Here is a 21,299-nt window from a genome sequence, read left to right as displayed (position 1 = left end):
ATGAGCATATTTGGTTTATTTTAAGAAATTCTAAAACGTGAAAGTTCATGCCTAGAATCAGAATATTAATGCTGAGTGTGACCTTATTAATGGATGCATTGAGAGATCCATTATTCAACATCAGGGCCTATATTTAGCTTTGTGAAAAGGGGGAGGGGAGTCTTGAAGCAAGCATCTACTTACAGGTGAGGGCAGCTCTCTGTGACAAGGCGGCGTGCAGCAGAAAGTGCAGGTTTCTCTGTAATTAGTGGATATTCAGGATATGGAATTCTTCAATGCAGCTTTGTTTTATTATAGAAATAAAACCTTAGTGATCCTACCTTGTAACAATACACTTCTGATTTAATGAATAAAGAAGACTTGGTTTTAATCAACCCTGAATTATTTTATGCAAATGAAAGCCATTGTAATAGTTGAAATCGGTTTTGAGTTAAACATTTCCCCCTGAAATTTTGTTGACACGATCCTTTGCTTAGCAGACTATAATGTAAATCTAAATGCCTTTTCAGCCCTGTTCAACCTACACACAGAGCAACAACAGATCTTAATTTAGCACGTTCCTAATTTCTTTCTTCAAGCCCTCAGTGGCATTTTGTTCATATTTCAGTCTATTAATTCAGCTTTGCAGGCTATCTGTTGTTTTAAGAGATAAAGTTCCATAAGAAGATTATCTTCATCTGATTTTCCCATCCACATTTTACAAAAGAAAATGACCATAGCTCTATGAATAATACTGTAAAATTTATGTCTTTCTAATGTCTTGAGCACTGGGCAAGATGTTCAGAGAGAACTATTACTGTAATGCAGGCATACAATAGAGCTATAAATTGCTATAAAATGACTGTATTTTACAGTGTTAGACAATTACAGAATGGAACAGTTAAGTTTTATGAGTAAAGTTATGATTGTATGATGTTCAGAATGACTAGAGAGTTTGAGTTGGGGAACTGAGTTGATAACATCAAACTCTATGGAAAAAAATGACCAGGATATAAATATTAATTGTGACAATAATACCAAAAAACATAAGGGAGAAAAATATTAACTGTACTATTGCTAATGTTAGAGAGAATTTCCTTCCATTTTTAACTTTATTTTTAGCTCTTTTTTAATTTTTATTTTATTTTTGAGAGAGAGAGAATTGATGCACCAGGGCCTCAGCCACTGCTATAAAACTCGATGCTTGTGCCACCTAGTGGGCATGTGTGACCTTGTGCTTGCCTCACCTTACCTTCTAAACTACTTTGGATATTTATTGCTTCTTATTTTGGAAGCATTTTCCCATATGGGTCATAGGTTTCCTAGTGACTGTTTTAATATTTTGTGACATAAACACACTTTGATTTACTTAGCCATTGCTGTTACTTCTTTAAGGTTTTATTTATGTGTGTGTGCCCCTGAGTGAACATGCATGCCATGACACACACGTGGAATCAGAGGACACTGTGAGGTTTCTGTGTTCCAGCTTTGTGGAGACAGAGTCTCTTGTCCCTGCAAAGGAATTGCCAGACTGCAGGTAGACATCAGTCTATCTGGCCCATGGGCTTCAGATTCTCCTGGCTCCACCTCCCTTTTTCCTACACACAGTGAGACCACAGATGCATACACCACTTTATATCTCACTTTATATGGGTGCTGGAGACTTGAACCCAGATCAAGCAGGCTTTGCAGGCAAGTACCTTTAACTGCTAACTTACCTCCTCAGTCTCGTTCATGTATTTCAGTAGTTATTTATTTCCAAGTTTTATTTCTTTTGAGCTGTAGTTTTAGTGTGGTCCTTTTTGTAGCTTAGACGTTTCCTTTGTACACATTTTAAGGGGGCTGTTGAACATGAACTTTTTTTTTTTTTTTAAATATTTTATTTATTTATTTGAGAGCGACAGAGACAGAGAGAAAGACAGATAGAGGGAGAGAGAGAGCATGGGCGCGCCAGGGCTTCCAGCCTCTGCAAACGAACTCCAGACGCGTGCGCCCCCTTGTGCATCTGGCTAACGTGGGACCTGGGGAACCGAGCCTCGAACCGGGGTCCTTAGGCTTCACAGGCGAGCGCTTAACCACTAAGCCATCTCTCCAGCCCGAACATGAACTTTTTAAGCTTCCCTTGTCTTAACAGGGCCATTTTATATTCTCTCTAACAAACCGTGAGGGTTGCTGTGCCACTGTTTCCCCTGCCTTACACCGTTTTCAGTCCTTACACACACTTTATCAAGCCTCAGTGTGCGCCAGCTGCCAGTGTTTTAGCTTTATTATTATGGGAGAGTGGAAAGCATTTTTTTTTTGTTGTTGTTTTTTCTTTGGCTTTTCGAGGTAGGGTCTCACTCTAGCCCAGGCTGACCTGGAATTCATTATGGAGACTCAGGGTGGCCTCGAACTCACGGCAATCCTCCCACCTCTGCCTCCCGAGTGCTGGGATTAAAGGCGTGCGCCACCACGCCCAGCAGCATTTTGTTTCTCTTGCATTTTCATGTTAAGGAAGTAGTGTCATATAGTTCATAGTTCAGAAACTGGAAAAGTAAAAAAAGAAACAAGGCTCTACTGTGTCTTCTTTGTTATGGAACTTGCAGTCCTGTTAGTAACTAAATTCAAAGTGCTTCCTGTGAGCCGGACGTGCGTAGTGAGCAGACAGGCTCTGCTTTGGGGAGTTTACCAACTAGTAGCCTGTGCACCCAAGTTAACGTGCGAGCCACACGGTACAATGAGTACTGTTGTCGAGCCTTTGGGGTGACGGGGGCAGCACTCATCCAAAAGCAGAGCAGAAGCAGTCTGGAAATGGTTCTGTTACTGTTACCACCTGGACATTCTCCCCACATTTGTTCACTCCAGCTTACTGGGGTGTCCATACAGTATCTAATCCCTTTCCTGTGGACATGCCCAGTCCCACCTCTTTATTACCCTGTCTGTGAATGGTAGTCTTATAGTCATCTTTATAATGAGAGTAATCGTTCAAGTGTCTGGTTCCTTTCCTGCAGTCAGTTCCTAGGAATAGTGCTCCTGGATTATGGTTTATGAATGTTTTTGAGGTTCTTGACACATAGTTTTGGATGGCTTTCCAGAGTCGAGTGTGTCCTTCATGAAACTCCTGTCAACACTACACTTTTAGTATTGACACACATGACAAATAAATATGGTAATTCATTATTATTATCAAATCAAGAACACTTATTGACAAATCCAAACATATTTTCATGCAGTATTAAAATTGAATTTAAATATATTTTCCTTTCTTACCTCCTTCTGGAAAACACAGAGAGCTTAGAAGTATTTTTACAGTTATTTTTAAGAAAGATTCCCTTTGCTTAATGTTTCTTTTTTTGCCTCTGTTCTCCTCCTCCTCCTCCTAGGTATGAAGCTCTCTTTCCTGTCGTGTTGTCCTGCCTGATGTTTACCTGGATACATATGGAACAAGAAACCATGCAGCAGTGTGGCGTTTCCTGTAAGCAGAAGGTAGCTGTCAAACTTATTTCCATATTTTACAACTATCAAAATATTCTCCATGCTGTAAGGAAGTTACCATGTTATTTCATCAAAAAACGTTTTGACTGGGAATTTTAATAACTTTAGCAAACACTATTTGGTATTAATAAATTAATGTATAAGATAACTTTGATTTCTTACAGAAGAGAAAAATTTTATAGTTTTTCAAGTTGTTTATAGGTTTGGATTTTCTTAGTGTTTACTTGAGAATCACTGGTAATAAGGAAAAAAAAATAGATGGGTAGGTAGAGGAAGAAGGCATGGCTGTGAGCTTATCCAGATGAAGATGCCTATTCTGTCACCTTAGTGCTTATGGCTTCAAAACCAAGGCTTGGACTGTTTGCACGCAGACAACAGATTTCGGACATGATTGTCATGATGAGTTGTAAGGTTAGGTTGGCGTCTCTCGTCTGTTTGAGAAGGGACGTCATCCTGAGAAGCTGGGGCGGGCTATACACTCCCACTGAGGTCAGGTCCTGACAAAGGCTTTCGTGGTTGAGCCTTCCGTAACTAGCTCCAGTCGACCTTTTTTTAGAGCGCGGAATGGATTGTTCAGAATAGCTTGTTTCAGTGTTGAAGAAGCTCTATTGAATTAGATCAAATAATTACTGATTTTAAACGTCTAGTCTTAGAATATTAAAGCAATATATGCACAGTAGTTGTAATTAGATCAGTGTGAATGATCAGAGATCAAAAACTGTTCTTAGTATTAAGTATTTCAGCACACTCAGCATGACTGTGTCATGTTTTAAACCCCATTTTATCTAAAAACAGCTCTGTCTTTTTCCAGAAAAGATTGAAGCAACCCAGATACTTACTGGGAATTTTATGGGGTGTGTAAGTAAGGGAGTCTTCCTTAAAGTCACTTACTAGTTTCTTTCCTAGGTTCAAGGGCGTTGAGCAAGAGTGGATTTATTTAAAAAATTTTATTGGTTTATTTTTATTTATTTATTTGAAAGCGGCAGACAGAGAGAGAAAGAGGCAGAGAGAAGGAGAGAGAATGGGCACGACGGGGCTTCCAGCCACTGCAAATGAACTCCAGACGCGTACGCCCTCTTATGCATTAGGCTAACGTGGGTCCTGGGGAATCTAGCCTTGAGCCAGTATCCTTAGGCTTCACAGGCAAGTGCTTAACCACTAAGCCATCTCTCCAGCCAAGAGTGGGTCCATTTTATTGTGACTGAATGATTTTTCCCTTTTATCAAAGACATAAACATTGCCTTTTTATTTTTAATTTTTATTTACTTATTTAAAAGAGGAAAATAGGCAGAGTAAGTGAGAGAGAGAGAGAGAGAATGGGCATGCCAGGGCTTCTAGCCATTACCAATAAACTCCAGATGCATGTGCCACCTTATGCATCTGGTTTACATGAGACCTGGGTAATTGAGCCCAGGCCCTTTGGCTTTGCAGACAAGCCCGTTAATTGCAAAGTCATCTGTTCAGCCCTGCCTTTTTTTTTTTTTTTTTTTTTTTAGGAAAAAAAATCAATCTGAAAATAGACTTGACAGAATGAAGAAAGAGAATTACTTTATTTTTATCATACTTTTTAATATCATATTATATCTGGCAGTAGGGTGATCAGGACACTAAGAAACTAAGTCTTTAAAATAGGGATGTGAAAGTGGAACGCTTACATAGGATAGCAAAAAGATCAATTTTCACTTTAACTATATATATAATAATACATAATAATACCACAACTCTAGTCAGTGTATTTCTAGCAACGTATTTTACCTTTCAGCACATTTTATTAAGATGTAATTAAGCTATAGAAGATTTATTGTTGATTGTTTTTGTGGGCACAGGATAAATTTCTAGCCATGGTAACATGGCTATTGTTAATCGTGTACAAGTAAACCCACTGTTACTGTGTTATTTCGTATGTTAATATATTTCTTGCTACCTCACAGCTCGCCAGTATCCAGTTCTCCTATAATACAGATATAGACCAACTTCGGCAGCTCTGTCTAGATGACATCCGCAGAGCATTTTTCCTTGTATCCTTTGTTGGGATTTTTCAGACCTGTTGTTCTCTGTTTAATAGTAAGAAGTGCTTCTGCCTTCATGGAATGGTGGCATGATGTTAGAGACTACCTAATTTTTCTCTCAACTATGGTTTTCTCATAAATACAGTTCATATCAAAATTTGGGAGGACCTGAGGATTTATTTTAGTGGAAGAGTGCTTACACAAAGGCTTGAGCTTGATTTCTAGTACTACAAAAATATATATAATTTAACTAGGCACTTAGTAAGAAATGCAGAACACCAATTTGTGAGGATAAACTCCATTTGTTGGAGCAAAAACCGACCGCAGGCAGCCCTGGTGCTGAGGAACAGCTTGTGCATTATTCTTACAATTCAGTGTTTCAAGGTTGTTATTGCATATGCATATTTAAAAAAATAACATGTAATATCTAAAGCTGACTTCTCAACTTTAAACTCCCAAAAGCAATCTGATTTCTCTCACCCTAGAAGGAATCATTGTTATAAGTTTATATCTTTTTGCGTGCTTCACAGAAAAGAAACATATATTGTCTCACAAGGGTTACTTAGATTCTATCCAGGGCAGTACTGTGAAAGGTATTGGAACTGGAGGTTTGAAAGCCAGCAGGGTAAAGCTGCACTTTGGGAAGACTGGCTTACCAGGTTTAGCTGAGGTAAACTTAACCAATAAAACTTATATTTAAGGTATAGATCTGGATGCTGGACATACTTTGTGAAATGATCATAAGCTCATTAATGTATCCCTTGTCTCACTGAGTTACTAGTTTCTTCATCCCTCCTCTCCTCTCCTCTAACTTTCATTTCTCCTTTTTCTTATGAGAGTAATTGTGATCAACTGCCTTATCAAATTCAAGTCTACAATGAAGTGTAGCAGCCATAGCCACCATACTGCACCTCTGATCTCCAGACCTTATTGATCTCATCTAATTGTAACCTTATCCTTTGAACAGCGTTTTCCTCTTTTCCCTTCCTCCCAGCCCTGTCACCCATCACTCTGTTGTCTTCTAAAACTGTTCTAGGTGCTACATCTAAGTAAGATCATTGGGGGGGGGGGAGGGTAGCTAGAGAAATGGCTCAGTGGTTAAAGGCAGTTGCTTCCAAAGTCTGATGGCCTACGTTCAGTTCCCCAGTACCCACATAAAGCCAGGTACACAAAGTGGCACACGTGTCTGGAGCTCGCTTGCTCGCTCGCTCACTGTCTTTCTCAAGCAATATTTTAAAAATATTTTATTTATTTATTTATTTTGGAAAGAGAGAAAGAGGAAGAGGCAGAAAGAGAGAATGGGCACGCCAGGACCTCCAGCTTCTGCAAATGAACTCCAGGCGCATGCGCCACCTTGTGCATCTGGCTTACACGGGTCCTGGGGAATTGAACTGGGGTCCTTAGGCTTTGCAGGCAAATGCCTTAACTGCTAAACCATATCCCCAGCCCAACTAAAATGTTTTTAAAAGATCATGTATTGTTTTATTTCTGCGTCTGACTTATCTCAGTTAGCATTGTGTCCGCAGGGTAATGCCTGTTGCCACACACGGCAGACGGCTGCTGCACAGGTGTTCTTTACTCTGCTTCCTGTCATGTCTGGGCTCTTGAGCAGCTGCTGGAATGACCATGAAGAGCACACGATCTCTTCAGGATCCCGACTTCGTTTCTTGTGGACTGCAGTGTCACATGGTGGTTTCAGTTTAGGTTGTGAGGAGCCGTCGTCCTGTCTGCACAGTTCTCGTTCTCCGAAACCTCTTACGCCTGGTCACGAGCCATGCTTCCCCACCGCGATGGCTGGCCTCTGGCTGTGCTTGCGGGCCGCCGTCCCCTCCCCAGGGTGTCGGACACTCTACGGCACAGACAACTCTGATCGCCACTTTTCCAGCTTTGACCTTGCTCCTGGCCTCAGGGGCCTCGTGTCCAGCATTCTCCAGGGCATCACCAATAGACTCTCAAACTAACAACTGCCGCTTTTCCCAGAGGGACTGACATTCCGACGCCTCCTGTCATTTACTGACTCCACCATACTCAGCCGCCCAGGCCTCCCACTGTTGCGTTGTCTGTTTCCTGTCGAAGTCCCGCGGCTCCTCCGCGCCTCAGCCGCCGTCACTCCGCACACTCGACTTCCCGTCTCCACATGGGCTCCGTGCGAAAGCTCTCTAAGCCAATTTCTTGCCTCCAGTTATTTGTCTCAATAGTGATTGTGTATCGCAGTCACAGATTTTCTTTTTATCAAGACATCCACATGAAATATTTGCTTCTTTAAAAAAATTTTTTTTCTTTTTAAAAAAATTTTTTGGTTATTTTTATTTATTTATTTGAGAGCGACAGAGAGAGAAAGGGGGTGGAGGGAGAGAGAGAGAGAGAATGGGCACGCCAGGGCTTCCGGCCACTGCAAACGAAGTCCAGCCGCATGTGCACCCCTGTGCATCTGGCTAACGTGGGTCCTGGGGAATCGAACTGGGTTCCTTAGGTTTCACAGGCAAGTGCTTAACCACTAAGCCATCTCTCCAGCCTCAAATGTTTGCTTCTTAATACTTGTTTTTCACAATAAGTTCAAGTCTAAAGTTTTTGTAAATTAATATACCACTATCTTTCTCCATTTTTCACTGTGTCCTTTAATAAGTCACTTGTTTTTCTCATACCTACTTACTGTTTCATGTCATTTATTCTCTGTGGTCTCTGGATTTTGTCACCACATGAGCACTTCAAGACTATTTTATTCACATCTGTAGGTTTGCCTAACTCTGTCTCTGACATATACTAGACATTAAATGTTGATTGGTTAGATGGTTGGTTCAGTGAATGAACCTTTAGGTTGACTTATGGCTCCACTCACTAACTCACATGTGACTTTTTCACTGAAAGTTGTCAGGATTCAAACTTGAGGGTCTCTCTGCCAGTTTTGTTTGCACTTGTGTAATGATGAAATAGCTAACATTTCTTGAGGTCGTCTAGCAAGCCAGGCACTTTTTTGAGCACTTTAAGAATAGCTGTAAACACTGGATACAGCAGGATTAATAGTTATATTTTATTATTGTGTTAATACAAATCCAATTTTAAGGTATATAAAAATGTTTGGCATTTTCTCATTTCACACTCTCTGGAATTATTCTGAAATATGGTGTCCTGTTTACTTTTGAGCCTTTGGAAAAGCTTAGTATTGCATTTCACATAATGGGCATGTGACAAGCATGTATAAACTAAAACTGTCTTGCAGCTAAAGACGTTTGATGTAGTAGATCTGAATTCTTCTTTTGAAAAAGTCATAAGCAGGGCTGGAGAGATGGCTTAGCAGTTAAACGCTTGCCTGTGAAGCCTAAGGGCCCCGATTCGAGGCTTGATTCCCCAGGACCCATGTTAGCCAGATGTACAAGGGGGCACATGCGTCTGGAGTTCGTTTGCAGTGGCTGGAGGCCCTGGTGTGCCCATTCTCTCTCTCTCTCTCTCTCTCTCTCTCTCTCTCTCTCTGCCTCTTTCTCTGTCACTTTCAAATAAATAAATAAACATTAAAAAAAAAAGTCATAAGCAGCCGCCTACAGATGCAATCCAACTGGTTCACACTTTGGAAGAGGGAACGTGCCTTCTCGGAGTTACTAGTGCCTAGGTGAGGTGACCGTCCCTGCATCCTCGTCCTCGTGCTCAGCGCATTGCTTCTTCCATCGGTTCTTTCAGTGCGGATCCCCCAGGAAGACAGCCAGCCATACCATAAGACAACTCTTGCTCAGTACAGGTGGAAAAGGAAATTGAGCTCGAGATAGAATTGTCACGTCTTAGCTTAATGAAAATGACATGCTTGTGAATTCTGACTTTCCTTAACTCTGCTTAGGTCTTCTTCTTAGTGGTAGCGTTTTTTGGAACTGGAAATATCGCTTCAGTTAACAGGTAATTCTAAATGACGTCAGCAGCTGGTGACCAGCCTGGGCTACAGAGTTCCTGGGCTCAGCCAGAGAGAGAGAGAGAGAGAGAGAGAGAGAGAGAGAGAGAGAGAGAGAGAGAGAGAGAGAGAGAGAGATCCTGTCCCTCAAACAAACAAACATAACTAATTGGGATGTGCCTAATCTGTTGCTCTGGCCTTACTTTATTTGCACAATTAGACATTTTGAAGACAGACACACTTTGTTTATTTTAATGGCTTTGTTCATTTTAATGGCTTCAAATTTTTCCCTAATGTGATATATGCTTGTGTTTAAGCAAGTGCAGGTTTCAGAGTTAGTAGTTTAGGCACAGTTTTACCAGAATGTCCTTTTAAAGGTTTGGCCTGAATTCTGAACTTACTCTTGTCTCCCCACTGTCTAGCTTTGACCTTGCCTCTGTGTACTGTTTCCTGACTGTGTTTAGTCCTTTCATGATGGGAGCGCTGATGATATGGAAGGTTAGTTTTCTCATTTTGTTATTTGCCTTAAATGATTAATTTTAAGATAAGCATTCACTGTGATACTGGAATTATGTAACATGTGGTCTTGAGAGTATGAGGTCATCATGACAGAGACCCATGCCTTGGAAAGGAGATGCCCTTTCTGACTTGGCATGGTGACGCTGCCCACTAGAGGCAGGCAGGCAGGCAGCCTTCTAACCCTTACTTCCAAATACAGTTCTTTGCCTCACTCCTAAGATGATTTGGCTGCAAAAGAGGAAGGATTCTGTGTTAGTCCCAGAAAATCCTGTTGGAGGCAAGTGAAGCCTGCAGGGAAGCTCGGATCAGAACTTACGGATTCTGAAGTTCCCCGACTCCGTGGGTAGACCTGGAATTCCAGTCAGAGATATGCAGAGTGCCTGAGCTTGGCCTGGAGTTCCTAAGTGGCCTTGCTTGCCAGGGGTGGCTTGTGGCTTTTCTCTCTGCTCGGACCTGTGAACGTGGGTCAGCTTATGCTGTTATGGAACATTCCCTTTGTCTTCAGTAAATCCCTTCCTCCATAACTGTGCCTGGTTTGGAGTTTCTTGTCAGCAACCTGAAGCTGTCTGCTACACCCACTGAGGAGGGCCTTCAGTGGAGTGGGGGCAGGGAGGAGGGAAATGATGATGCCAACATATGATGGGGCTATACAAAGTTTCTACATAACAATAATAATAGTAATAATAATAATAATTATTATTATTATTATTTAAGGGCTGGAGAGATGGCTTAATGGTTAAGGCACTTGCTAGAAAAGCCAGAGGACCCAGGTTCAATTCCCCAGGACCCATGTAAGCCAGATGCACAAGGTGGCATATGCATCTGGAATTGATTTGCAGCAACTGGAGGTCCTAGCATGCCCATTCCCTCCCTCCCTTCCTCCCTCCTTTTCTCTCTCTCTCCCTCTTTCTCTCAAACAAGTATAAAATACTTGAAAAATTTAAAAATATGTCGTTGAGTCCTCTATTGACTTCATGTACCGGGCACTAACTGAGTGTTAACGGTGTGGAAGCGCTAACGTAACCTCAGCTTTTAGAGACGGAGACTTCAGTGGAATGCAGGTCTGTGCTCTTCCTCTTCTCCTCTGAGCTCATTGTCCTTAGCCTCTTCCCACTACCACGGTCCTCGTCCACGGTGCCTGGCACACTTTGTGCACTTAGCCTGTATGTATTTATTATCTGATCATGGGACCAGAGAGGTGGCTTAGTGGTTCAGTGCACTCACTGCGAAAGCACAAGGGCCTAAAACCACCCGAGTTTGACTCTTCCACATAAACACCTGGGCGTGGACACATGCACCTGTAACCCCAGTTGCACAAAGGGGAGCACAGACCAGGCAATCCCCTGACCTTGACAAAGGCAGCACGTTCTGGTGTCAGCAGAGACTGGCTCACGCAGGATGGGAGGAAGAGAGGTGGAGCAGCACACCCAGCCTATCTGCTCCGGCCGCTGTAGGTGAGCCCTGATGACCACATGGGGCGCCGCACACTCACCACACCACACCCCGTGCACACACGCAAACAGATAAATACTGAGAGCACGCACGCAAGGCCTGAGGCAGGTGTGGGCGTGCTCAGGAGTTTCCTTGCCGCACCAGCACTGCTCCATGTTAGTACACTGTCTAGCGTGTCCTCGTACCCCGGGTTCTGTTCTCTTTGCGTGCTGCATGTGGGTTACTGTGTGTCCGTGTGCACTCACTTGCATGTATGTGCATTTGCATATGTAGGCCAGAGAGTCACCCCAATGTTGTTTCTTGGCTACCCTTTTTATTTAAGATAGTCTCTCATTGACCTGGAACTCACCCATTAGGCAAGACTCACTGGCATGGGAATCCACCTGTCTCCATCTCCCAGAAGCTGAGGTGACAGGCACTCATCACTGTGTCCAGTTGCCTTTTTTTAAGTGTGAGCTCAAAGGTTAGAACGCACGTCCTCATGTTTGCAAGGCAAGCCCTTTACCAACTGAGCTATCTGCCCAGTTCCCACTCTCTGTTCTCTACGGAATTATTTTAAAATGTGATGTTTCCTTAATAGTCATTCATGTTTTTAATGATGGTTCTTTGCTCAGTCTATTAAAATTATGAAACTAATTAAACAAAAAAAGGCTCAAATTAGAATAGTAGTTAATTTACTCTCTGCAGTTGGGTAAGCTGTAGCAGCAAGTTTTGTTGACTGATGTGTTTATCTATGAATCCTGGTGTCTGACTTCATATATTCTTTCCTTGGAAAAGATTCTTAGGCCTTCTTAAACATCATATGTTTTCCACAGCCCCTTCCTATCATTGGAAAGTAATACCTCAAAATATTAATAAACAGTATTGGCTCTAGATTATGAATTTTCAAACAGTAGAATCTTTATACTTCTCTGCATTTTCCAGATTTAATACACTGAGTATAGTTTGTCATCAGAAAGCACTTGCCTAGGACACACAAGTCCCTGAGTTCAGTCTCTAGCACCACCAAAAAAATGTCATCACAAAGAGCAGTGATGGTATAGTATTGTACTATCAAATAGCAAGGTAATTTCAAAGCTGTGCATCAAATTATCATGCTACTTAACTTATTTTATTTGTGTCTTTCATATCCTCTTAGAATAATTTAAACATAGTCTAGAGACATACCACCATGAACACACATACCCAGTCTCTTTTGATCTCGGAAACCTGTCTAGTACTTGGATGGAACAATAATTTAAACATTATTGTGCATTATTAGAAAATGTCAAATAGAAAAAAGTTACAATCGATTTTTATTTGGAATATGCGTTGGTGCCTGTAATCTTTTATGCTTTGTGTATTAATGTAGACTGTTAAATTAGTTTCACTACTGTTTGATGTTACTATATCACACTTTTATTTTGATGTTTGCCCATCAGTAGTAAATGTAGAGGTTATTTGAGAGATATAAAGTATTCATATGAGCAGAAATAGTATTTCTTCCAAGTATCTATTGCCAATGACATCATCTGTTTTTGCAATAGATTCTGATCCCCTTCGTTCTTGTGATGTGTGCTTTTGAAGCAGTTCAGTTAACCACTCAGCTATCATCCAAAAGGTAAGATCAGTGTGTAAGAAGCACTGGGTTTCTCCATGTTTAGCAAATGAGAGAACATTTGAAGACATTTCAAGTGGTTGCTAGTAATGCCTTGTAACATAAGTTATTTATGATAAAAATGAGAAATATTTCACACTTTAGACAGAGTTCATTTGTCATTCAAGGAAATTGGCTAATTCTGGCCTGTACCAGAAAAATAAGCTTTCTGAGCATAAAATATCAAAATATTATTCAAACTAATGAATATTATTCAAACTAACATAAACATAAACATAAAAACAGTAAGCATTACAGTTAATTACTCATTTGTTATGGACATATTGGTGTCTAAAAAAAAAAATAAGAGCCATCATTCCAACTTCTGGCTTATTTCTCAAAGATATATTAAACAAATTTGTCAACATTTTTTTCATTTTTGCATGGCTTGAAATTAGCTTTTCTGTGTGTGATCATTTGTACAATAATTATTATAATCTCTCGGTCTTGATTTCTATACACTTGACAAATGAGCTAGGAAGATCCTTCCTGACTTAGAGATTTCTTTTGGGAGCAGTCAGTCTGAAGCAATCAGGATTACCAAAGAGATGCTGTCAAATTATCTGTTTGCTTCTTTTAACCAGTGAAATTGCGGGATTCTCCAAAACACACCTGATATAAACATGAAGCTTCTCCACAGTTTTGTGGTTCTTGAATCAAGCTGCCATAGTGGATGCTGAAATAATGAAGAGTATTTAACATAAATTTGCATGTTCTTGATGAGTTTAAGCTACAACTGGGTTTAGCATAGAATTATGCATACACCGTAATTTTTTTTAAAAAAGGTTTTCCTTTTACTGTTTAGAAAGTATAAAGATCTCATTTCCAGTTTGAATGTACTCTCTCAGGATATTTATATGAATTTAATACTTAAAGGCATTTATGCCCTGTCAGTATCACATAGTAGACAGTTACATGCAATGAAAAATATAAGTGAATAACATAACTTGCCTATATGTCAGTTAGTAAATAAGCTTTTTAGAAGAAATTTTAATTTAAGCTTGGATAAGAAGAACTGGGGACAGTGAAATGAAAAGTAGAAAACTCTCATTAGTGTGAACTGTATACCTATGCACGTACGTCTGTGTGGGGGCAAGTTTACCTTGGAAGTAATGCAGTGTAAAACTAAACACAAAAGCAAAAAACTGAGGAAGAGGAGGTCAGGTAAAAGGTTTTCCAAAAGTCTTCTGTTTTGACCTTTAAACTGCTGAAAGATACTGACATTTCCCCCTGGATATCAAACATACTCCTCAAATTTAATACGTCATCATTAAACCCTTTCTTCCTATGGATGAGTAGGCTCATGTCAGGAGTTCTGTGTAAGCCAGAGTGCAGACTTCCCTCACGGCCTATGCACTTGTTAAGCGTCACTCATCTCTTCCCTTCCTGTCCACGTTGCCACAATCTTATTAGCTACGTTGCTAAACATTTTCTTTCAGTTCTTAAAAGACTAGGGCATAAAAAGGAAATGTGGCTTATATTACATTGTTTACTAGATCAGTAATGCCAAGAATGAGTTCAGTGTAACAAATAAGATGATTCTAACTATATTTTTTTTCTATAGGGGTCCTTAAAACATGTACTGAGGGCTGGAGAGATGGCTTAGCGGTTAAGCGCTTGCCTGTGAAGCCTAAGGACCCTAGTTTGAGGCTCGGTTCCCCAGGACCCACGTTAGCCAGATGCACAAGGGGGCGCACGTGTCTGGAGTTCGTTAGCAGTGGCTGGAAGCCCTGGTGCGCCCATTCTCTCTCCCTCTCTCTCTCTGTCTCTTTCTCTCTCTGTCACACTCAAATAAATAAATAAAAATGAACAAAATTTTTTTTAAAAAAAACATGTATTGAACAAAGGGAGAATATTTTATTTATTTATTTGCAAAGTGGAGAGAAAGACAGAGAGGGAGGGAGGGAGAGAAAATGGGCACACCAGGTCCTCTAGTCATGGCAAAGGAACCCCAGATCTATATACCCCTTTGTGCATCTGGCTTTTAAGTAGACACTGAGGAATCAAACTCAGATCGTTAGGCTTTGCAGGCAAGTGCCTTAACCTCTGAGCCATCTCTCCCACACCAGATGAAATTTTCAACCAATCACTTGTCTAGTGTCTCACTGTTGACGACAAGGTTCATCAATAAAGTAATAATGGAGGCCATCAATGACTATTTAGACGTGAAGATACCTGAAAGCTGATCTGTTAAGAATGCTTTTGGCTGTGAGCAATAAAAAGAGAACTAGCAGGGCTGGAGATACGGCTCAACAGTTAAAGGCACTTGCTTGCAAAGCCTAGAAGCCCAGGTTCAATTCCCCTGTATCTGCCTAAAGGTAAATAAACAAAGTGGCACCTGCATCTGGAGTTCGTTTGCAGTGGCAAGAGGTCCTGATGTACCCATTCCCTCTCTCATTCATTCTCTCTCTCTCCTCTCCCTCTCCTTGCAAATAACTAAATACAATTGTTTTTAAGAACCTAACTAGCCGTGAGTGTCTTGCAGAGGACCCCAAGGACAGAGCCTGCTGTCCAGTCTCTTGGTGTGGCCTTTATCCTTGAAGTTGACCTGATTCTTCTTACTGAGATTTTAACCTACTTAAAAAGTGTGTCCTTTGTGTCATACGTAACTTTACTCTCTTGTTCTTTTAGCCTTTTTCTCATTGTTCTCGTCATATCAGACATCATGGCTTTGGTAAGACATTATTGAATATTTAGCATAAATAAGACTGAGAGACTTAAGGACTGTGTTCGTTTGTAATCAGGAGAAATATGAGTACATTTCTGTACATGAAATCTTTAGATATGAAGTGTCCATGTTGCATCATTCACATGATCAGCTATTGTACTCACGCAGTAACGATGCTCTCTCAATCCCACTACTTGGTTTATTCTAATCTCTCATTTATACCTAGTCTTTCCTCGTGCCTTGTCTGAGGAACCTGTCCTGTGAAATTAACAGAAGTTCACTTTAGATTTGAATAATGCATCACTTATATTTGAAGTACTAATTTTCAGTCCTCTCAGCTAAAAAAGAAAGAGGGGAAAGGAGTGAAGGAAGGAAAAAGGAAATAGAGTTTTTCAGCTGGGAAAATGTTATCAGACGACAGTTATAATCAGTGAGTCAGAGTGAGGAATGTGTAGGTAGTCCTTGGGTGTATAATGTATCAACAAAAAGACAAATCCATTGTAGATTTTCAGGGAATTCCCCAACCACTCTTGGGTTTAATCATTTCCAAAAGGATCCACCCCTCTTGATGAACACTGTTACAGTCACAGTTATATTCATGATAAGGACATGGCACAGTTAAAATCAGCTAAGGGGAAGGAGGTGGAGAGTTGGGTACAGTGGGCACCAAATGAGGAGCTTCTCATTTCTTTCTGTGGAGTGAGGATGGCATTACTGCCTTGAGGTGAGCTGTGACAGAACACTTTTTTTTTTTTTTTTTAAATTTCCAGCCAGACTTACCTACCTTTTAATTGAGGTTTGGTCAAATACTGCCCACACGGCTGATCATTAATTTCCATTCATTCGGAGGGTATAAATGATACTGGGAGGCCTGAAGCTCCCATTATAAATTATATAGTTAGACTGCCTGTAACCAGTGCCTTGAGCTGAACACTTCTGTCAAGGCTAGAAATCACCTCTGAGGACACGGGCCATACCTCTTTTCGAGTGAGGTTAATTCTTCACTGTATAACATCTCATACTAGGAGAGATTGGAGATGTCTATTCGAGTCACACCCCAAATCTGGTTGCTAGTCACTTGCTTTAGATGAGCGCATTTTTTGTGTGTGTTACTGAACACAATAACCAATATTTTTCCAGGAGTGACCACACATAATATTAGAACAAAACCAATATTCAGTTTTGCTCATAAAATAATCAGTAGGTAAGACACGGGGAGAAAAGAAAACTGAAATTGTCCGGTTACTTTGGCTTGAAGAAGCGGTTTGCTCAGCTTCACTGGCACAAGCATTTGTGATCCTGCTTCTGCTCCATTGACGTGGGTCCTCTCTCGCCTCCCCCGGGTCTGCATGCCAGCCTCACTTGAACCTGCCAAGCTGTCTGGCCTGTTACGTTTTTCAGGCTGTTCCCTCTACCAGAAACAAACACACTGCATCCATCTACCCAACCCCCACCTCCACCTGACTCCTTTCCATTTGGGTGTCAGCTGTCTGTTTCCATAGTTGCTTGCAATTTTAGAGGGAGCACATCTCTCATGCATTTTACATGCACACACGTGTGTATTCACTCACGTGATCACTTACAGTTTTCATTCTTTACTAGATAGTACGCTCCATGGGGAGTTTAGAACTCAACATTGATTTTAGTAGATTGGTATTTGTACAGCATCAAGAAATGTTTGTCCATAAGTGGATATCATGATATCACATAAATCTGTAGTATTACTTAATGTCTTTTGTTAAAGTTGTTTATAGTTATCCATAAATGTCACCTTTGTGTTCATTTGATTGAATGGTAATTCCATTTGTGGCATATACACCATTGCTCATTTTAGCCCAAGCAAATATTTTGGTAAATGGGGCATTTTTGTGGATTCTGGTCAGATAGTGATTCTGAGGGATCATAAATATGATATACACAATCCTGAAACTTTGTAGACTCGATCTAAAGAGACTTTATTTTTAACGGAACCATATTTTATTATATTTTACAGCATTTTTTCTTCTTGGTCAAGGATTATGGCAGCTGGCTTGATATTGGAACAAGGTATAGTACATATCACATGGAAGTCCTCTAGGGTGTCTTGGTATAGAAGTTGTCCGTATAACTGTGATACACATAGTAAGTAGCAATTATTTTAAGCCTCTGAAGGTGAGAAAGCTGTCTCTCATTCTTGGCATGAACATAATAACAGGTACTTTCTTGGGGTACTGGGGAGGTACTGGGGAGAAAGGTGGGTGTGAAGAGTTCTGGTGTAGTCCGAAGGTGCTGTGAGAACAGTGAGGGCACCTGCCTGGCCTTGCAGGTGAAGGAAGGCTTCCTCGGGGAGGGGCTGTCCGGGCGCTGCAGCAGTGGGGTCTAGAGGAACACACTGGGCCATGAGCGCAGTGAGAGACGAAGATAGACAGCCCCAAGTGGAAAGCCAGCGGAAGTCAGAGACACCTCGGGAGAGACTGGAAAATGCCCGGGAGCGTGTCCCTGCGTGGGTACACGTGCTTCCCGAGAGGAAAGCTGCGTCTGTTCTCCCTCGTCACTTCCTCCCACTCCAGGCCACAGGGCAGAGATGGCGCCCTTCCTGCCCATGCTGAATAAACAAGGCACAGCAGTTTCTACACATAGATAGAACTTACAGGTAGCCATACTGGTTGTGGAAAGAGAAAAGGGATTGTTTGTTTGGGCTTTTGAGGCAGGGTTTCCGCCCAAGCTCTACTGTGTGATCTTCCCTCCTTGGCCTCCTGAGGGTTAGGATTACAGGTATGTGCTATCACATTCTCTGAGTTTCTTAAAGAGCTGAGTGCACACAATGCCATGACCCAGCCACTCCATTTGCTAGGTATTTATCTATAAGAAGGAAAAACATATGTACATAGAAAGATGCCTATAGGAATTTTTGAAAATATTTATTTATTTACTTGCAAATACAGAGAAAGATAGTGTGGGAGAGAGACACAGAGCTGAGAATGGGCATGCCAGGACTTCTAGATGCTGCATACTCCGGAGGCCTGTGCCACTTTGTGCATCTGGCTTCAAGTGGGTACTGGGGAATTGAACCCAAGTCATCAGGCATTGCAAGCTAGTGCCCTAGCCGCTGAGCCATTTCCCTACCCCTTCTGTATGAATTTCATAGACGCTTCCCTTCTAACCACCAAATCTGGAAACAATCAATGTTTATCCACACATGAAGGAAAAAAAGTTTTCCTCTGCCTACACAATGGAATACTTAGTACTTGTTGATAAAAACAAGTGAATGGGGCTGGAGAGATGGCTTGGCAGTGAAGGTGTTTCATGCAAAGCTTGATGACCCTGGTTCAATTACACAGTACTCATGTAAAGTCAGGTACACAAAGTGGTGCACGATTCTGGAGCTTGTTTGCAGTAGCTGTAGAACCTGATGCAACCATACTCTCTCTCTCTGTCTATCTCCCTCCTTCCGTCCATCCTTTCCTCCCTTCTTCTCCATGTACTAGCAAGTAAAAAACAAAATATTTTTTAAGAAAAGCAAAAAACAAATGACCAATACACTAAATTTAGGGCCAGTCTCAGAACCTAGTGCATGACAAATCACAGGCGCAAGACCAGCCTCACGAGGTACCACAAAACACAGCTTTGTGCTTCAGAGCTGAGGGCACCCGGCTCATCTGCGCAAGTTCTCCACGGGCTCTGCGGGTCTTTCCCCTGAGACGCCTTCCTGCTTCCTGCTCCCTGCTCGGTCTGACTCGTCTCTTCTTACCCTTTCCTTTAAGAGAAAGGTGAGTGCGGGGAGGGGGAGGGGAGTCTGAAGGGATGAGGAAAATGAGAACTGAGTGACACGAGTCTTTGTACGTGGGATCGCCCTGCTGAGGGGTTTGGTTTCTGCTCTTGTCGCTCAGCTTGGATGGCAGAAGCCGTCTCTTGGTGTCCGGCACTTCAGCAATGGCTCGTGCTGCCTCGGTGGCCGAGCGGCACTGGTTTACTGCATCTTCCTAAGTGGGATTGCCAGGTCGGCCTGGGAGCCCTACGGAGACAAACACACTCAAGATTCTGCATGGGAGCTCAGAACAAAGCTTCACAGACAAAGCCCCGTTCCGTTCCTGGTGTGAGATTGCTGCTTGCTCTGTTTGGGGTTTCAATTACTCCTGTGTGAAAGTGTTTGAAAAACACAGGTGTCTCTTACCTTGCATTATTAGACTGATGGACAGTGCCCCCTTAGTGGGAACTAGGGTCATTTCAAATGTGGCTCTGCAGTAGTTGTTTTTTTTTTTTTTGTGACAAGTTTAATTTCTGACTTCTTTGTGTTAATAATGTAGCTAATGACCTCAGGTCAGCCCTTGGGAGGAGTGATTCACAGAGATATCCTTGAGATCGATCATGCTAATGGATACTGAAGTGGGGAGGACCTACCCCAAAAGTCAGAGAGGAGTGAGCACAGTACGGCGGGTGTGTGTGTCTGTAGTGTTAGGAGTGAGAGCTGACGGGTCTTGTGAGCTCACTACGGTGGGTGTGTGTATGTGTACTGTTAGGAGTGAGAGCTGACGGGTCTTGTGAGCTCACTACAGCAGGTGTGTGTATCTGAATTGTTTGTGTCACCAAGGGATTGCAGTAAATTTGCTTCAGAATGCTTTTGAGAAATTCCTCAGCTCTTAATTTGGGGTAATGAGTAAGTCATAGTATTTTTTAACATAAAAGGTAGCAGTACTAGGAAATCGGACACTATATCTGTTTAGGGCTGATATTTTGTGTTTATAATGCATATTCAGAAATCAGTTTATGAAAATTAAATTGGATTCATATAAAGAATACATTGCAGGGCTTGGGAAATGGCTTAGTAGTTGAAGGCACTTGTTTGTAAAGCCTGGCAGCCTAGGTTTGATTCCCCATGACCCGCATAAAGCCAGGTGCACAACGTGGTGCATATTCCTGGAACTTATTTGCAGTGGCAAGAAGCCCTGGTGCATGTGCTCTCTCTCTCTCTCTCTCTCTCTCTCATTATCTTTCCCTGCAGTAAGTAAATACATAAAATTTTTAGGGCTGGAAGGATGTTTTAGTGGTTAAGGCACTTGCCTGAAGAGCCAAAAAACACTGAAGTTCGATTCCCTAGAACCCACATAAGCCAGATGTACAAGGTGGTGCATGCGTCTGGAATTCATTTGCAGAGGCCAGAGGCCCTAGCACACCCATTCTCTCTCTCTCTTCTGTCAAATAAATAAATGCATTTTTTAAAAAACAAATACAGGGAGGGAGAGATTGCCTAGTGGTTAAGGTGCTCGCCTGCAAAGCCTAAGGACCATCCAGATCCCACATTAGCCATAACCACAAAGGTAATGCAAGTGCAAGGTCGCACATGCCCACTAGGTGGCAGAAGTGTTCGGATTCGAAGTGACAATTCTCTAGCCTCTCTTTCTCTCTCTCAAATAAAAATAAAATAAATAAAATACAAAAAAAAAAAAATACAGCTGGGCATGGTGGCACCCAGGCCTTTAATCCCAGCACTTGGGAGACTGAGGTAAGAGGATTACCAACTAATTTCAGGTTAGCCTGGGCTCTGAGAACCTGTGAATCAGGTATTCCTTAACAGCCATGTGAAAAATGCCCTGTCTGGGCTATAAAACCATTCAGCTGACAGTTAATTTAGTGTTTTCTTTCTTTGATATTTACACTTACATCGTCACTTATATCATGTCATAAACCTTACAGAGACTTGCCTTT

The 21,299-nt window shown here is 41.6% G+C and overlaps 1 protein-coding gene across 1 annotated transcript in view; it reads left to right on the top strand.

Moving 5' to 3' along the window:
- Pign (phosphatidylinositol glycan anchor biosynthesis class N) overlaps positions 1-21,299 on the top strand; it is a 102,277-nt gene that overhangs the window by 69,063 nt on the left and 11,915 nt on the right. The window contains exons 23-29 of the mRNA XM_004654631.2: positions 3,342-3,444; positions 5,385-5,471; positions 9,292-9,347; positions 9,762-9,837; positions 12,837-12,910; positions 15,578-15,620; positions 17,608-17,660. Of these exons, the coding sequence (XP_004654688.2) occupies positions 3,342-3,444; positions 5,385-5,471; positions 9,292-9,347; positions 9,762-9,837; positions 12,837-12,910; positions 15,578-15,620; positions 17,608-17,660 (492 nt within the window). The remainder of the gene's footprint in view (positions 1-3,341; positions 3,445-5,384; positions 5,472-9,291; positions 9,348-9,761; positions 9,838-12,836; positions 12,911-15,577; positions 15,621-17,607; positions 17,661-21,299) is intronic.

Source organism: Jaculus jaculus, chromosome 15 (genome assembly GCF_020740685.1).
Source record: "Jaculus jaculus isolate mJacJac1 chromosome 15, mJacJac1.mat.Y.cur, whole genome shotgun sequence".
NCBI lineage: Eukaryota > Metazoa > Chordata > Mammalia > Rodentia > Dipodidae > Jaculus > Jaculus jaculus.
This window is presented reverse-complemented; position numbering and strand designations above follow the sequence as displayed.